This window comes from Carcharhinus amblyrhynchos, chromosome 8 (genome assembly GCF_965287045.1).
Source record: "Carcharhinus amblyrhynchos chromosome 8, sCarAmb.v2.hapA, whole genome shotgun sequence".
In the NCBI taxonomy this organism is placed as follows: domain Eukaryota; kingdom Metazoa; phylum Chordata; class Chondrichthyes; order Carcharhiniformes; family Carcharhinidae; genus Carcharhinus; species Carcharhinus amblyrhynchos.
The window spans coordinates 115,360,722-115,379,961 of NC_137331.1; the positions used below are offsets into that span (position 1 = coordinate 115,360,722).

At 42.0% G+C, this 19,240-nt stretch overlaps 1 protein-coding gene across 2 annotated transcripts in view; it reads right to left on the reverse strand.

Annotated features, from left to right (window-relative positions):
- cep76 (centrosomal protein 76) overlaps positions 1-19,240 on the reverse strand; it is a 48,729-nt gene that overhangs the window by 17,352 nt on the left and 12,137 nt on the right. For both annotated transcript variants that reach the window (XM_080194684.1, XM_080194685.1), the window contains 5 exons: positions 14,108-14,180; positions 11,478-11,702; positions 10,815-11,000; positions 7,651-7,748; positions 3,726-3,854 (listed from right to left, as the gene is read on the reverse strand). In XM_080194684.1, coding sequence (XP_080050810.1) covers positions 3,726-3,854; positions 7,651-7,748; positions 10,815-11,000; positions 11,478-11,702; positions 14,108-14,180 — 711 coding nt within the window. The remainder of the gene's footprint in view (positions 1-3,725; positions 3,855-7,650; positions 7,749-10,814; positions 11,001-11,477; positions 11,703-14,107; positions 14,181-19,240) is intronic.

Below are 19,240 nucleotides of genomic sequence, written 5' to 3' on the forward strand. Positions count from 1 at the left end.
ATCCCTTTCATTATCTTATACGTCTCTGTAAGATCCCCCCTCAGCCTTCTAAACTCCAATGAGTACAGACCCAGTCTGTTTAGTCTCTCTTCATAGTCCAAACCCCTCATCTCCGGTATCAGCCTAGTGAACCTCCTCTGCACTCCTTCCAAGGCCAATATATCCTTCCGCAAGTGCGGCAACCAAAACTGCACACAGTACTCCAGCTGCGGCCTCACCAGTACCCTGTACAGTTGCAGCAAGACCTCCCTACTTTATATTCTATCCCCCTCATTATAAAGGCCAGCATTCCATTCGGCTTCTTGATCACCTGCAGACTGGGTTTTTGCGACTCATGCACAAGGACCCCCAGGTCCCTCTGCACTGTAGCATGCTGCAGCTTTTTGCCTTTTAAATAGCAATCCCTCCTACTATTATTCCTGCCAAAGTGGATAACCTCACACTTGCTAACATTATATTCCATCTGCCAGGTCCTCGCCCACTCACTTTGCCTATCCAGATCCTTCTGCAGACTTTCCACGCAATTTGCTTTTCCACTCATCTTCATGTCATCAGCAAATTTCGTCACCCTACACTCAGTCCCCTCCTCCAGATCATCTGTATAAATGGTAATTAGCTGAGGCCCCAGCACTGATCCCTGCGGCACTCCACTAGTCACCAACCGCCAATCACAATAGTACCCATTGATACCAACTCTCTGCTTCCTATTAGACAACCAATCCTCTATCCACGCTAACACCTTACCTCCAACTCCGTGCACCCTAACCTTCTGTAGCAACCTTTTGAGGGACCTTATCAAACGCCTTTTGAAAATCGAAAAACACCACATCCACCGGTTCCCCTCTGTCTATCGCACTAGTCACACCCTCATAGAAATCCAATAAATTCGTCAACACGACTTCCCCTCAACGAATCCGTGCTGCGTCTGCTCTAGCAAACCATTCTTTTCTAGGTGCCTCGCTATTTCTTCTTTGAAGACGGATTCAAGCATTTTTCCAACTAATTTTTCCAATTAGTTTATAAATATTTATGATAAATGTCTACAATTCTATGATTTAAGTCAGATATAAATAAAAGATCAGAATCAAACGCTATTACAAAGATTTAACAAAACAGCTTGTAGGTAGTTGCATCTTCCAGGAGAGAGCACCCCTTTCAAGGAAAAGAACATTAAATTGAAATTTAAAGGAATACTTGTAGAAAGAATTTAGAACCTCAAAAGGTACAATGTTTTGTACCTCCAATTTCTTATATTTTAAAGTAAAGCATAGGAACATACATCAAATCTATTTGAACTCATCTACATGTCATTTATATACTATTTGTAGGAACTAATTCCATGTTGGAAAATAATTTAAATGTATTAAATTTGTAAATTTAAAGCAAGGTAGTTAAGCAGCAACAGGCAGTTGAGCCACAGAATATGCATCAAGCAGACTGCAGCTAGGACAGCAGTAGCACAGTAAGAGGGGAATGGTTCTGCAAAAAAAAAAGAATGGGGCTCATGATCATTATCTGTTCACCATCATGGATTGTGCTTTTGGTTGGATATCAACAGGAAGTGCATTTGGTTCAGCTTCAATGGGCTGGATTTGATGGAGCAGCTTGGTCCCCAAACCCTTTGGCTAAAAAATTGGGAATGGGGGGGCGGGGAGGGAACCATTGCTTTAAGAGGAGGATTTGTGCTTTTACCCTGAGAAGAAGTCCCACCTTAGAGTTGCTGGCCAATCAGATGATAGGAACAGTAGTCCCTGCTGGGACTACAGACAGCACCAGGTAAGTCCAGGGTCTGGGGGGGTGTATTTCAGTAAGGAGAGTAAGACCTTCACTTGCCCACCACCAGCTCATGCATCTGAAGTTGCTGGGCTTCCCATATGCATTGGGCCTCCCCCAGCCACAGAAAAATACTGGCAGGGGCAGGATGAGGTCCTTAGTGGCCATTTTTTGGGTGGGTGATGGGCCCCTGACATCTCCCTGGCCACCAGTAAAATCTCAGGTAGATCAGGGCAGGCAGGTAGCCAGCAGGGAAAAAAGCTAAATCCAGCCCAATGTGTTTGCAGTTAAAAAGCCTGCTCATACTCATTATCTGGTCACATAAATAGTCATTTAGACATGACACTGGAGAATGCTTGATCTACATCCCAGAGAGAGAAGCTTCCAGGCAAGAGACAAAATTGGCAAGTGAGAAAATATACTTTGTGTACATTTTATTTATAAAGCAAAGGAAGAGATGAGGCTTCCAAACATCCCCAAAAAGCTAACATAGAACCAGGGACAAAGACCTCACCAAAATAATAGTAATGAAGAAAATAACACTAAGGAATTGCCAGACTGAGCAGCAAGGCATGGAGTAGGGGTAATAGATAGGTACACTAATTGACAGGATGTGTCAATCAATTTCCCATAGGCATGTGTCAGGACCTCAATATTCACTGTATTCATTGATGGGATAAATTCCACATATGCAAGTTTGCCAGGACACAAACACAGCAACTGTCACAGTCTACATGGCAGCATAGAATTTCAGCTATTGATAGTCTAAACGAATTGTCAAAACTGTGGCAAAAAGATTTCAATGTATAAAAATGGACTTGAAAAGGATAGAACAAGGTACTAAATTGTGTAGGAACTGTGGAGGTCCAAAGAGTCTTGGTAGGGGTTGTCCAGATACATAGATTATGAAAATGATATATGTGCAGAAAATAATCAAACAGGTTAATGAATGCTAGCCTTTATATCTAGAGAACCAGCTACACTTCAGCTACACAAAGCCATCATTAGACCACACCTGGAGTGCTGCGAATAGTTCTGGGAACTGCACCTTAGGAAAAGATGTGTTTGACTTTCAAGGGATTACAGCATAGATTTACCCAGAATGATGTCTAAATTCTAAGGATTAAATTACAAGGAGCACTTACTCAGACTATAGTTGGATTCTCTGGAATTTTGAACGTCAAGGAATGATTTGGTGTACTGGGGAGTCAGGAAGCAACTTACCCATTGCAGAATTCTCCACCTTTGACCTGTTTTTGTCACCATGGTATTTCAATGGCTGGTACAGTCCAGCTTCTGGTCAATGCTGACTCCAGAGGTTGAAGCGGGGGAACTTTGCAATGTTGATGCTGTTGAGTATCAAGGGAAGATGGCTAGATTCCCCCTTGTTGGAGATGATCATTATCGAGTGCTTAAGTGGCAAAGTAGCATTTGTATCACATATTAGCACAAGCCTGAATTTTGCTTTAACTCTTGCTGCATGCAGGCATACACTGTTGAAGGGGTGTGATTGGTATTGAACATTGTGCAATCCCCATGTCCCACCTTATGATGGAGGGGATAGAGGGAAGTTCATTGAGTATTAGTATGCAAGTTACTGGTAAGTACATACAGCTGGATAGCACTGTCCATGACTGCTTTTATTACTTTGTTGATGATCGAGGGAATAATGAATGAAGCAGTAATTGGCCTGATAGGGTGTGCTGCTTTTTGTGAGCAGGAAATAACTGTGGCAATTTATCGTACTGTCAGGTAGATGCCAGTGTTGTAGGACAACAGCTTGGCTTGGCTAAAGGCCCAGCTATTTATGGGAGCTTGGGATGGTAACGTTTTTTAATGATGCAGTACAATCATGACTTATCCAATCAGTTTGCCTTTACCGTTCCTCCAGATTACGTAAACAGTGAAACATCGTTGTTAACTCATCATTCCATTTCTGCATGTGCACAAACCTGTGCAAAGATTTTCACAAGTCTTGTGTTATGTGAAGGTCTGATCTGAAGATACTCTCTCCACCACTGCTTGGCATATACAAGATATAAACGTTCCTTTTCTGCAGTCTTCTGACGTTCTAAAGCAAGCTGCAAATTTGAAGTGAAGTTAGATATAATGTCAGAAAAACAAATTCCTACACAGAACACAGGTAATAAGCCATGCAACAGGGGAGGGTCATGATGTTTCTCCGCATTCAGGGAATACACTTTCTATAGTGTGCCAATTATTTATCATTTGCTGAAGTTAACGACCATGCTATAGAAAACTATTAAGACCATGGCGTTCCTTGTTCTAATGTTTACTCCTCATGCGTTAGCCTAGGAAGAGATCCACAGATAATTTATGAGACAAAAGAAAGCCATTTGGTCCATCAAGTCCATGCCTGCTCTCCACGGAGCAATCCAGTCAGTCCCACTCACCCGCTTTGGTCCCTGTAGCCAATGAAAAGTTTATTTCCTTCAAGTGCCAACAAATTTCCTTTTGAAATTACTGGTTGTTTGTACTTCACTACCTTCGTGAGCAGCAAATTCCAGGTTAAGGAGGAAGAAGACTAGGTGAACAAAGTGACAGGGGATCCCAGAGTCAGAGGATCAGACAGGCATTTCTGCAACTGTAAATGTGACTCCAAGATGGTGTGTTGCCTCTGAGGGATTGGGACCAGCTTTGTGGAAGTTGGGATCTGAATAAGTTGAACAGTTCACACCACAACAGAATCAGGACTAATATCCTCACAGGGAGATTCACTAGTGCTGTTGGAGGAGGAAGAGTTTAAACCAGCTTGTCAGGGGGAGGGTGGGGATCTGAGGGGTAGCCCAGAGAATAATAAGTTAATAGGCAGACCTGGAGAAAGGAAGAAGTGATGAAAGGTTATACTGCGTGTGTGTGAATTCAGTGAGTATGGTAAGTAAAATTGGTGAGATACAAGTGCAGATTGCCATGTGGAATTATGATGTTGGGGTGATGAAGGAGACCTAGTCTCTTGAATGCTATGATTGAAATCAGCCTCTGCCACTGTCCATGCATTCCAGACCTGAACGACCCACGATGTGAAAATGTTCTTTTTCCCCACACTTAGTTTGCTTCTTTTGCAAATCATTTTAAATCTGTGCCCTCTTGTTCTCAATCCCTTTAAGAACATAAGAAATAGGAGCAGGAGTAGGCCATCTAGCCCTTCGAGCCTGCCCCGCCATTCAATAAGATCATGGCCGATCTGTTGTGGCTCAGTTCCACATTCCCGCCCTCTCCCCATAACCCTTAATCCCCTCTCTTATCAAAAACCCATCAACCCGCGTCTTAAAAATATTTAGCGAGGTAGCCTCCACCACTTCAACGGGCAGAGAATTCCAGAGATTCACCACCCTTTGAGTGAAGAAGTTCCTCCTCAACTCCGTTCTAAACCGCCCCCCCCCTTTATCTTGAGGCTGTGCCCCCTAGTCCTACTATCCTTTCTGAGCGGGAAGAGTCTCTCCACCTCTATCCTATCCATCCCATTCATCATCTTATACATCTCAATGAGATCTCCCCTTATTCTTCTAAACTCTAACGAGTACAAGCCTAGTTTATTCAGCCTCTCCTCATAGCTCAACCCCCTCAATTCTTTACAAGCGTGAATAGTTTCTCCTCATCTACTCGGTCAGCCCCACATGATTCTGAACACCTTTATCAAATCTTCCGCCCTTCATAGCTCCTAGCAATCTGACCGTAGGGCTTCAATATCTGCTCTCTCTCTGCCATGGAGTTTATCATTGTGCACCACAATTTTCTTCGCCTGGCACAAGTGATGGAATGCCCTCCACCTGCCGGACGAGTGTTACTTCAATAACAATGAAGAAACACAGCACTATCCAGAGCAAAGCAGCCTGCTTCATTGGCATCCCATCCACTACCTTTAACATTCACTCCCTCCATCACCAATGCAGTGACAGCAGTGTGTACTATATACAAGATGCACTGCAGCAAATCATCAACACTGCTTCAACAGCACCTTCTATTTGCAGCCTCCACCATCTAAAAGGACATGAGTAGTAAGGGAACACCACCACCTGCAAATTCTCCCCTCCATGCTACACACCATCGTGACGTGGAAATGTTAATGTTTAAATCACAGTTTAAATGAATTTAAATATCACGCTGGAAATCTGGTGCAGAAACCAGAGATTTTGTCTCTCATGCTATCCTTACAGGCTCACCCCACCCATTGACTAGCACGATGAGCTGGTAAAATTGCACCCATAGTGTATTGTGACAGTTCCCTGGAACAACATGTTATGGACCCAACCAGGGATCAGACTATTTTGGATCTGGTAATGTGCAATAAGGCAAGTTGAATAAACAATCTCAGTGTAAAAGATCCCCTAACAAACAGTGACCATAACATTGTACAATTTAGCATTCAGTGTGAGGGTGAGAAATTTGGGTCAGAAACAATTGTGCTAAACATAAATAATACTAATTACAAAGGAATAAGGGCAGAGTTGGCTGGAGTGAACTGGAAAAGGAGCTTCGCAGGAAAGACAGTTGATCAGTAATGGCAGATGTTTAAGAAAATAGTTCACAACTCACCACAAAAATATATCAAGTGAGGAAGAAGGATTCTTGGAAAGGGATAAAACAACCAGAATTAACCAAAAATGTTAAGGATTGTATTAAACTTAAAACTATATGGCAAAGGTTAGTGGTAACTCAGAAGATTGGAAAAGGTTTATAAACCAACAAAAGATGACAAAAAAAGGTAAAGAGGGAGATGATAAATTATGACAGTAAACTACTAAGCAATATAAAAAAAACCTGCCCATTTTAAAATTTATAGAAAGGAAGAAGCCAAAGTGAACATAGGCCCATTAGAGAATGAGACTGGGGAAATAATAATGGGGAGCCAGGAAATGGCAGATGAGTTAATTAAATATTTCACTTTAAAAGATACTAATAGCATTTCAAAAATACTAAATAATCGAGGAACAAAATGGGATTGGAAGGGGAGATAAACACAATAACTATCACTGAAGTTTTACAGGGAAACTAATGGAGCTAATGGCTGATAGGTTGCATCCTAGGATATTAAAAGAAATAGTTAGAGAAGTGGATACATTGGTAGTAATCTTCCAAGAAACCCTAAATTCTGGAAAAGTCCAAAAGGATTGGAAAACTACCAATGTAACATCCTTATTCAAAAAGGGAGACAAAAAATAGTAACTGTCCAATATAAAAGGATGCAATAGCAGAGCATTTGGAAATAGATAACATAATCAAGCAGAATCAGCATGGCTTCATGAAGGAGAAATCATGCCTGACAAATTTATTAGACTTGTTTGAGGGGGTAACAAGCAGGATAGATAAAGGGGAATCAGTAGATGTAATTTACTTGGATTTCCAAGAAGCTCTTGATAAATTACCCACAAAAGTTGAGAGCCTATGATGCTGGAGGTAATACATTAGTTTGGATAGAGAGGCTAACAATAAGGTTCAAAAAAAAAGGATAAGAGGGGCATTTTTAGAATGACAACCTGTAACTAGTGGAGTGTCACAAGGATCAACGCTGGGTCCATCATTATTTTTCCCAGGACTGGAATGGTTGCTATGAGAGGACACAGGTTTAAGGTACCGGGGAGTAGAAACACAGGAGATATCAGGGGTAAGTTTTTCACTCAGAGGGTGGTGGGCGAGTGGAATCGGCTGCCATTGGTGGTGGTGGAGGCAAATTCGATAGGGTCTTTTAAGAGATTTCTGGATGAGTACATGAATAGAATTGAGGGTTATAGGTAAGCCTAGTAGGTAGGGATATCATCGGTGCAACTTATGGGCCAAAGGGTCTGTTTGTGCAGTAGTTTTTCTATGTTCTACGCTCTAAAGACATTGTACCACAGTTTATAAGGCATAGTCTACCTGAGTATTTACTATTTCCTGGCTCAGCGGCTGCATCAAACGAGGATATATTTCAAGCCTTATATTTAAAACTCCAACAGGAACTTTAGACTCTGTGCCTGAAAGAGGAAGAATTTGTTTGCGTAAAGATTTCACGTCAAGTGCATTCAAAGCTATAGTCCTCATTCTAAAGAGCAATAGATCTATAAAGTCTAAAAAACAAAAATACTGAAAATACATAGTAGGTTAGCCAACACTTTGTGATTGTATCATAGCTTGGTATGGCTCCTGCTCTGCCCAAGACCGCAAGGATCTACAAAAGGTCACAAATGTAACCCAATCCATCATGCAAACCAGCCTCCCATCCATTATAACCTGTATAATTAATCCATTGACCGTCTACATTTCCCGCTGCCTCAGCAAAGCAGCCAGCATACTTAAGGACACCATGTACCCCAGACATTCTCTTTTCCACCTTCTTCCGTCAGGAAAAATATACAGAAGTCTGAGGTCACGTATCAAGTGACTCAACAACAGCTTCTTCCCTGCTGCTGTCAGACTTTTGACTGCACTTATCTTGCATTAAGTTGATCTTTCTCTACACCCTGTAACACTACATTCTGCACTCTCTTGTTTTCTTCTCTATGAGCGGTATGTTTTGTTGGTATAGCGTGCAAGAAACAATACTTTTCACTGTTAATACATGTGGCAATAATAAATCAGATCAAATCAAATCAGTGCAGGTAAATAAAATGACAGATTTGAACCAGTGCTTCGTCATTATCGAAAGTCACATTTACACTAATTTATTGACATTTGTTCCAATAACTATACTGGTTATAATCTGGCCATTCTATCAACAAGAAATGAATGCAAAAGCACTTAAACTGTTAATTTATCGCAGGTTTGTGCATCTACACATTTAATTACTTTTTTAAAATTCAGAAACTTGAAATCTGTATTTTTGAAAGCATTAGTGCGAACATCAATATTGATGTTTATAATGGAGATGCAGCAAGTCACAGAGTGCTCCAGGAAAGTAATAATTACAATTGAATTTGGATTAAATTTGTACTGGGGTTAAACTTACTAATTCCTTGGTTAAACATTGATACAATACCAATAACAAAACTGCTTAGCACCAGCAGCAAACCTGTAAAGCAATGCTGATGACTGGATGATGAATACCCTCAATCCACACAATCCTGATGACTCAGGTAAACCTGAAGAGATTTCTGGAGGTCAAGAAGAAACAGACTTTCTTCATATGGATAGTAAGGAAGTTGGTTTGAAAGAGATGCAGGATAATTCCAATTGAAGCCTTGGCTCAGCATTCTCATATCAAAGTCAGTAGACTGTGGGTTCAAGCCTTGCCCCAAGACTTGAGTACAAACTGGGGAAACACATCAGTGCACCACCGAGAAAGTGTTACGTTGTTGAGATGTGCTGTCTTACAAAAAATACACTGAGTCACCAATAGAACAAAGAGATCCAAGGGTATAGGTTCATAGTTCTTTGAAAGTGGAGTCACAGGTGAACAGGGTGGCGAAGAAGGCATTCAGCATGCTTGGTTTTGTTGATCAGAACATTGAATTGGTATGTCTTGAAGTTGCACAAGACATTGGTAAGGCCATACTTGGAATATTGTGTTCAGTTCTGATCACTCTACTATAGAAAGGATATTATTAAACTAGAAAGAGTACAGAAAAGATTTACTAGGCTACTACCAGGTCTTGGTGGTTTGAGTTATAAGGAGTGGCTGGATAGACTGGGATTTTTTTTCCCTCTGGAACGCAAGAAGCTTAGGGGTGATCTTATGAAGATCTATAAAATAGCGAGGGGCATTGATCAGCTATATAGCCAACATCTTTTCCCAAAAGTAGGGGTCTCTAAAACAAGACAGCATAGGTTTTAGGTGAGAGGGCTAACATACAAAAGGGTCCAGAGAGGCAGTTTCTTCACTCAGAGGGTGATGAGTGTCTGGAGCAAGCTGCCAGAAGCAGTAGTAGAGGCAGGTAAAATTGTCTTTTAAAAAGCATTTAGACAGTTACATGGGTAAGAGGGGCATAGAGGGAAAAGGGCCAAATGGGGGCAATTGGGACTAACTTAGTGGTAAAAACTGGGTGACATGGACAAATTGGGCTGGAGGGCCTGTTTCCACGCAGTAAACGTCTATGACTCTATGACACAACCTTTTCTGATGCAATAGTTCTCATATCCACTTTCTAAAATAAAAATTAGCTGGTCATTCCTCTCACTGCCCTTTGTGGGAAAATTGTCGTCACATTTCATACAAAATAGTGAAATACTGACTACAGTTTAAAGTACTTAATTGCTTGTAAGCTAGTCAGCTGCCTCAGCAAAGTTCTCCTGCACTTTGTCCGTGATCTATGACAGTTCCATCACAGAAACCCTGCTTTTGGGTGTAAACAAGATTTCCATAGTTCTGGCAACAGAGTGTAAGAAAATGTAAGAGTTCTGAACTATGCCAAGTTCACAAAAGGCATGAAACAAATAGATGGTACTATGTTCATATAATTGCACAAATAAATTGACAGTTCAGCATGATACCAAATCTCCTCGAACACAGATTATTGGGACATACATAGTACAAAACCTGAAATAAAACAAAGGCAAAGTTTGGTGAAATTAATTTTTCCTGGATAGTATCATGTCAGCTATTATCACTAACCAATGGGGAATGTAGGAAGTGTACGGAGCAAAACAAATAAGATAGTGAAAAATGTTTACTGCAAAATGAATATTAGCTATACTTGAAAGATTTGTCATTTAGACAGAGGATCAAAACGTGGGAATTTATACGAGCTCTCGCCCTCTGTTAAATCAATCACATTTAGTATCTAATGTCACCAGATTTACCATGTTAACCCATGGATCTACAGTATTTACACGCTGCAAGTATAGCAAATTGAATGTCTGATAAAGCAGAACAAGAAAGCAGCATTGACAATACAGAAGCTGCTACTAAAATGAAGGACAGATTGTACTTCTGATTGTGCAGCCTGTGTTACGTCCAGAAGACATAAATTATACATCTTCCGGATAAACAGTATTCCCTCCAACAGTGGCCCACTGAATCAATTTCTCTATTTCAAAATGGATAAAATAATTAACTGATCTCTAAATTAAAATGTTTAACCAAGATAATTTAATAGAATTCTTACCTACACCCAATAGCTCTAAAGCTATGTTAATTTGTCCATCAGGTGAACTCAGCAAAGACCGCCATTCCAAGTAGTGTGAAGCCATTAACGTAGTTTCTCCGGAAGTATCTGTCTTTATAAGAACCATGTGCACAGGATCACAGATTGATAATAAAGCCGTTGCGTCAGCCATTCTACTGCCATCACCTAGATACGTCAATGAGGAAGAAATAAACATCAGATTAAATGACCTACAGACCCAAGTTCTTCAGAAGCTACAATCTGGCAGTACAATAAGAGCTCTACATGAGGAATGGGTAAAATTGCATTTTATTACTATATAGAATGCAGACAACCTTACGAAGAAACTGCTGCATTTTTAAAAAAATTCTTCCATAGAATTTGAGCATCTGTGGCAAGGCCAACATTTGATGCTCTCTCTAATCGTTCTTGAGATACAGTTATGGCAACAGAGTGCAAGAAATACACAAGCACATCCCTCACCTGCAAACTCTTGATGTTTAGAAGCACTGAAGCAGCAACATTTTGGGAACACGCATCTCTAAATTCCCCAACATGGGACCCCTAAGATCAGGAACTTACCAACTGAGGCACTAACAGAAGCATTTATGATTTATCTAATGGACCGGTTTAACAAATTTGGTTACTTTCACCAGCACTCACCTGAACTGTCTTTGTGAACTTCCAGAAGAAACCCATCCTGCAGGTCAGGCTCACAGGCACATGGTACGGGCTTGGAGCGGAAGCGCTGGTTTCGGAAATGTAAGAAGAGTGTAAACGTAGAGCATATTTGTCCTGGTAATGGCTGTGGCTCCTGTAAATGCTCGAGGAAAGCTTTACCACCCAAAACCTGAAGGTATAGGTTTCGCCTACTGGGATCAATGTTTGCTGAAATGTGAATGGGAGAACATGAATGCCCAGGCTTTAACAGAAGAAAGAGATTTCCTTTCACATCCTCAGAACAACCCAAAGCTCCATACAGCAAATTAAGTACTTCTGAAGTATAGCCTGTTTTAATGTAGGAAACTGCAGCAACCAATTTGACTACAGTAAACTCCAAAAAACAGCAATCATGTAATATGTTGTTGAACAATATTGGTGAGACATAAATCGTGACCAGGTATTCTCTCCTTCAAAAATTGCTGTATAATCTTTTCCATCTTTCTCAGTTTAACATCTTATCCAAAAAAGAGCAACAGTGCATCTCTCTCTCACTCCAATGATGGACTATCAGCCTAGATTAAAAGCACAAACCTTAGGAATGGGATTTGAACCCACAACCTCTGAGCCAGTTGTGTTCTATCACTGAGCTATAACTCACAAATATCAATTTTTCAAACAGTGAAATAAGATTTTACTTCCTCTTGGCTTTGACAGTCATTTTACATTTTATGTTAAATATTTCTGGAAGGGACGGCGGAACTATTTCAGTGCCTTCTGAAGCACATTCTAGCCTTTGTTTCTCTAATTACACCCTGTCAAGTTTCACAGTGGCATATGTCTACTCACAAAACCTCTCAGCCATCGACAAAGCTCAAGTCAGGAGTGCCAGTCAATACTCAGTCCCCATTTGGACGTCATTGTACAGACAGTTCTGAACTTGAAGTACTGAATACTTTGCCCAACTAATACTCCAGCCACTACACTTAATATTGATCCTCACCATCAGCACCCTCATTTTGTAGTGTAAAGTTCATTTATTAGTCACAAGCAGGCTTACATTAACACTGCAATGAAGTTATATGAAAATCCCCTAGTCACCAGTGCCTGTTCGGGTACACTGAGGGAGAATTTAACATGACCAATGTACCTAACCAGCATGTCTTTCGAAACGAGAGGGGAAACCAGAGCACCCAGAAGAAACCTACATAGGCATGTGGAGAACGTACAGACTCCGCACAGTGACCCAAGATGGGAATCAAACCCGGGTCCCTAATGCTGTGAGGTAGCAGTGCTAACCACTGTGCCACCATGCTGCCCCAGATACAATCTACATTATGTACAATCTACAGGGTAAACTGCAGTAACTCAAGGATTAATATAAAAGTCAGGCCCCTCACCTGCAAACTCTGATACTCAGAAGCACAAGAGCAGCAATGTTGTGGGAATATTTATCATGAAATTCCCTCTCGTGACCCATCATTCCTTCCTTGTCAGTCACTATTTTGGAATTTCCTACCACGTGGGAGCACCCCAGCAATAGTTTAAATGACCCACTTCTGCAGAACTATGAGGTGTAGGTAATAAATGCAGAGGTGCTCACATCCCAGGAACACTCTTTAGCAGACGTTTCTGAGCTCAACAAGAGTGGATTGCCCATGAGCGTCCAAAAGATGTGCAGGTTAGGTGGATTAGCCATGGTAAATGTGTAGGGATAGGCAGAGGATTGGGCCTGGGTCAGACGTTCTTTTGGAGAGTCAGTGCAGACATGATGGGCTGAATAGGCTCTTTTTGCAGTGTAGGGATTCTATGGTTCAATGGATTTTCTGCCTGAAGTTCTGTTACATTTGACTCTTTATCACATGTTGTGTTCTGGGATTAATTTAATCTTCTTTGCTAATAATGATTCAGGATACGCATTGTGATCACCAGCTGGCTAGCTGATGGGAAGAGAACGTCTTCAACATTCAAATTCTTGATGAAACTACATTCAATACAAACACGGACTCTCTCATTTGAAAAGCAAAAGATTACTTCTCAAGTGATCTGCTTTCCCTTTCCTTTGAACAAAAGAGGCCAACAAGGTAAAACCACAGACTGAATCAAATTGAGAGCTAACAGCTTTTTTAAAAAAAGTTTATTCATTAGCGTCACAAATAGTCTTACATTAGTGAGACTACTGCAGTGAAGTTACTGTGAAAATTCCCTAGACACCACACTCCAGCACCTGTTTGGGTATGCTGAGGAAGAATTTAGCACAGCCAATGCACCTAACCAGTTCATCTTTCGGACTGTGGGAGGAAACCTACGCAGACACATGGAGAATGTGCAGATTCCACACAGACACTGTCCCAAACCAGAAATCAAACCTGGATTCCTGGTGCTGTGAGGCAGCAATACTAACAACAGCGCAACCCCATATATCCTCTTTTGTCTTTGCCCACTCAAAGAACGGGTGGCATATTGTACTGTTAGGGAATGAGATGTTGTATACTCACTGTTCAGCTTTGTCAGGCTAGATTTGGATTATATGCAAAAGTCACTTACAATATTTAATTCAAGAAAAAAATGCAAATACTAAGCAAAGCAAGTGTTAGAGGGCTGAAGTGGATAAAGTGGCAGAAAGAACTCACTTTTCCTCAATTCTGCTGGTTCCTTGTCAATAAAACGCGTGGCCGGTTTTGAACTGGACGTACCTTCTTTGACCTGCACTTCCCAGGAATGAAAAATATCTTTATTTTGTTCTACTTAAAATGTAAGAAACAACACTAGTCATATTAAAACGCAGAATTATAGCATTCCAAGCAAAAACGTAATAGTTAAATTACAGCAAGTCTTTGTTGCATGAAACATAAAGGTAGTGACAAAGATTACAAATCAGTGTTCTAAAGAAACACAAGAAAATTACATAATAAATGATTTAAGCCATGAAAATTGAAATGTTGAGTTCTGCCTGCACCATCTTTACCATGCCCTGACACAACCTAAAGGAGCAACAATATACGCAGCAAACATTATTGCGGGATGAAGATCACAATTTCCCATATCGTGGATTTCCAAAATCCATGAAGCGCCAAGGACAGGTAACGTGCTTCCTTGTGATGGGTACTTTGAACCTTCATCATGCAACAATTGGCAACCAATTCAGCACAGCTCCAAGAGATCTTGGAGGAATGGGTAGCACCAGGAAATAAAACATGAAAATGAAACAGAACATTCTCATGCTGACTTGTCAAGGATGCCAAGTTACACATGGCGCTTTGTCCTTTAATTTATTCTTGGAGGATACAGGCATCATTGGATAGGCCAGCATTTATTGCCCATACTTAATTCCCTTTGAGATGGTGGTGCGCTGCCTTCTTGAAGCACTTGCAGTTTGCGTGGTGCAGGCACACCCACAGTGCTGTTATGGAGGGAGTTCCAGAATATTGGCCTAGTGACAGGGAAGGATTGATATTATTCTTCCAAGCCAGGATGGCGTGTGGCTTGGAGAGAAACTTCCAGGTAGTAGTGTTCCCATGCCTGCTGCCCTTGTCCTTCTAGATGGTAGCGGTCATGTGTTTGGAAGGTGCCATCGAAGTAGGTTTGCTGACTTCCTGCAGAATCATTTAGATGATACAAAGTGGCAACAGTGTTTGTCAGTGGTGGAAGGAGTGAATGCTTGTTGATGGGTGAAAATCAAGAGGGCTGCTTTGTTCTGGACATGTCAAGCTTCTTAAACGTTGTTGGAGTTGCACTCGTTCAAGCAAGGGGAGAGTATTCCATCACACTTGTACCTAGTAAACGGTGGACAGATTTTGGGGAGTCAGCCACATATTTATATGGCTAGTCCATTGATCAGAAACTGAACGGTTAAACCCCCAGGATGTTGATAATATGTGATTCAGTGATGTAACGCTATTGCAAGTCAAAGGGCAATGGTTGGATTCTCTCTTTTGGAGATGATCACTTGTATGGCATGAGTTACTTGACACTTGTCAGTCCAAGCCTGGATATTGTCCAAGTCTTGCTGCATTTGGACACGGCCTGCTTCAGAATCTGAGCTGTTGCGAATCATGATTCTGACCTTATGACGGAAGGAAAGTCATTGAGAAGCAGCTGAACCTGGTTGGGTCTATGACATTACCCTCAGGCAGTGATGTCCTGGAACCAAGATGATTTATCTCCAAGAACTGACTGCACAGTGGGTAGTGGAGTTTTCACATTCTCCTGATGTCTGTGTGGGCTTCTTCCAGTTCCTCCCACAATCCAAAGATGTGCAGGCAAGGTGGCTTGGCCACGGTAAATTGTCCCTTAGTGTCCCAAGTAGTGTAGATTAGATGGATTGGCCAAGGCAAATGTGTGGGGTTGCAAGGATGAGGCAGGGAGAGGGCACAGGTAAGATACTCTGTCAGAGAGGCACTGCAAACTCAATGAGCCAAATGATCTCCTTCCATGCTGCAGGGATTCTTTGATTCTATGAATTATGACCATCTCCTTCCTATTTTTGGTTAGAAATGTAGAAACTAGAAGCAGGGCCGAGTGGTCCACTTCTTTGAGCCTGCTCCACCATTCATTTTGATCACGGCTGATCAATGAATTCAATATCCTGATACCCCTGCCCCCATATCCCCTTAGCCCCGACAGCTATATCTAATTTCCTCTTGAAATCAGGCATTTTGGTCTCAACAACATTGTGGGTGTGAATTCCACACATTCACCACCCTCTGGGTGAAGAAATTTCTCCTCACCTCAGTTCTAAAAGGTTTACCCCATTTCCTCAAACTATGACCCCTAATTCTGGACTCCCCCACCACTAGGAACATTCTTTCTAAATCTGCCCTGTTAGAATTTTATAAGTTTCTATGAGATCCCCTCTCAATCTTCTAAAATTATGAATATAATCCTAATCGATTTAGACTCTCCTCATAAGAACATAATAAGAACATAAGAAATAGGAGCAGGAGTAGGCCATCCAGCCCTTCGAGCCTGCCCCGCCATTCAATAAGATCATGGCTGATCTGTCGCTGCTCATGACAGACCTGCCATTCCAGGAGTCAGCCTGGTAAAACTTTGCTGTGCTCCCTCCATAACAAGGGCATCCTTCTCAGATAAGTACACCAAAACTACAGACAATACTCCAGGTGTGGCCTCACCAACACCCTATACAACTGCAGCAAAAAATCCTTATCCCTATACTTAAATCCTCTCACTATGAAGGCCAACATACCATTCGCCTTCTTTACTGCTTGCTATACCTGTGTGCTTACTTTCATCGACTGATGCATGAGGATACGAAGGTCTCTTCATTATGCATGATTAGGACCAAGGGAGGTCAACTTACTGAGTTGGAGATGGGAGATTTTGGAGAATGACTAGGCTAATTTTCTCAAAAAGTAGTGAAGAGTGGACAAGGTCAAAAAGAGCGTCTTTATAAATCTTGGATCTGGTGTTATGTAATGAGGCGGGTAGAATTAGGGACCTTGTGGTGAAGGATCCTCTTGGGGAGAGTGATTATTGTATGGTAGAGTTTCTGGTGCAGATGGAGGAGAAGAAAGTGGGTTCCTGGACACGTGTCCTTTGTTTGAACAGAGGGGAGTACGGTAGGATGAGAGAAGAATTGGCGAATGTTGACTGGGGGAGCACGTTGGAAGGTAGGTCTGCTGAGGAGCAGTGGAGGATCTTTAAGGAGATCTTTCTTGGTGCTCAGCAGAAATTTATTCCAATGGTTAAAAAGACCGTAGGAGGAGAGGTAATAAGCCGTGGATAACGAAGGAGGTGAAGGAAAGTTTTAAATTAAAAGCGGAGGCGTTTAGAGTAGCTAAGAGTAGTGGGCGAGAAGAGGATTGGAAGAGGTTTAAATGTCAAAGATTGACCAAGAAGTTGATAAAGAAGGGTAGGAGAAACTATGAAGCTGGGCTAGCGCTTAATATAAAAAAGGATAGCATGAGTTTTTATAAATATATAAAAAGGAAGAGACTGGCTAGGGTGAACATTGGACCCTTAGAGGATGAGAGGGGAGACTTAGTGGTAGGGGATGGGGAAATGGCTGAGGTCTAGAATAACTTTCTTGTTTCGGTCTTCACGGAGGAAGACATGAATAATTTGCCGGGTGTTAGCGATGGAAAGGTGGTAGGACTGGAGGGTCTCAGTGACATTGTTGTTACTAGAGAGGTGGTGCTCGACAGACTGGAGGGACTGATTGTGGACAAGTCCCCAGGACCGGACGGAATGCATCCGAGGGTTCTGAAAGAAATGGCGGAGGTGATAGTGGATGCCTTGGTGGTTATTTTCCAGACATCGCTGGATTCCGGGGAAGTGTCGGAAGATTGGAAAGCAGCTAATGTTACGCCGTTGTTTAAGAAGGGTGCCAGGCAAAAGGCAGGGAATTATAGGCCAGTTAGTTTAACGTCTGTTGTAGGTAAAATGTTAGAATCTGTCATCAAGGAGGAAATAGCGAGGCATCTTGAGGGGAATTGCTTGATAGAGCAGACGCAGCACGGTTTCGTTAAGGGGAAGTCGTGTCTGACAAATTTATTGGAGTTCTATGAGGATGTGTCTAGGACGGTGGATAGAGGGGAGCTGGTGGATGCGGTCTTTCTTGATTTTCAGAAGGCGTTTGACAAGGTACCTCACAAGAGGTTATTGCAGAAGGTAAGGGGGCATGGAGTTGGGGGTAGGGTATTAGCGTGGATAGAGGATTGGTTGTCAAATAGGAGGCAGAGAGTGGGGGTCAATGGGTGCTATTTGGATTGGCGGTTGGTGACTAGTGGAGTGCCCCAGGGGTCGGTGCTGGGGCCTCAGCTATTTACCATTTATATAGATGATCTGGAGGAGGCAACTGAGTGTACGGTGTCGAAATTTGCTGATGACACCAAGATTGGGGGAACAGCAAATTGGGCGGAGGGTGTGGAGAGTCTGCAGAAGGATCTAGATAGCTGGGCGAATGGGCCAGGAAATGGCAAATGGAATTTAATGCTGGCAAGTGCGAGGTGGTCCACTTTGGTAGGGAGGACTATTTCTTATGTGCCGAAAAACTGCAGCAGGCGATGGTGCAGAGGGACATCGGGGTCCTTGTGCATGAGTCGCAAAAACCCAGCCTGACAGATCAGCCATGATCTTATTGAATGGTGGGGCAGGCTCGAAGGCCTACTCCTGCTCCTATTTCTTATGTTCTTATGTAACTTTGATTAGGTTATATCTGTGGTGAGAGGGGCAAAAACTTGTCTAGGGAGATTCAAATAAGTTCAGAGTTTAAAGGAAATAGCATGTTCACAGAACTTGCATTTAATGAGCTTTGAGGAGGATGCAAAGATGCTTCACAAATTGAGTGAGTGGGCAATGCAGTAAAATGTTTATAAATTTGAGGTTATCACATGGTAGAATGACAGGAATGCAGATTTTTATCTGAATGGCTTTCGATTGAGAGAGGGGAATGTGCAATGAGACCTGGGTTTCCTTGTACACCAGTCTGGAGTTAACCATGCAGATGCAGCGGACAATGAGGAAGGCAAATGATATGTTGGCCTTCATAGCGAGAGGATTCCCATATAGGAGCAGGCATGTCTTTCTACAGTTATACGGGGACTTGGTGAAGCCACACCTGGAATATTGTATGCAGTTCTGGTCCCCATATCGGAGTAACGTTGTTCTTGCTATGGAAGGAGGTTTACCAGACTGATTCCTGGGAGACTGTCGTATGAGGAGAGATTGAGTCCAAAGATGTGTGGGTTAGGTGGATTGGCCATGCTAAATTATCCCTTGGTGTCAGTTGGCTGGGGTGGGAT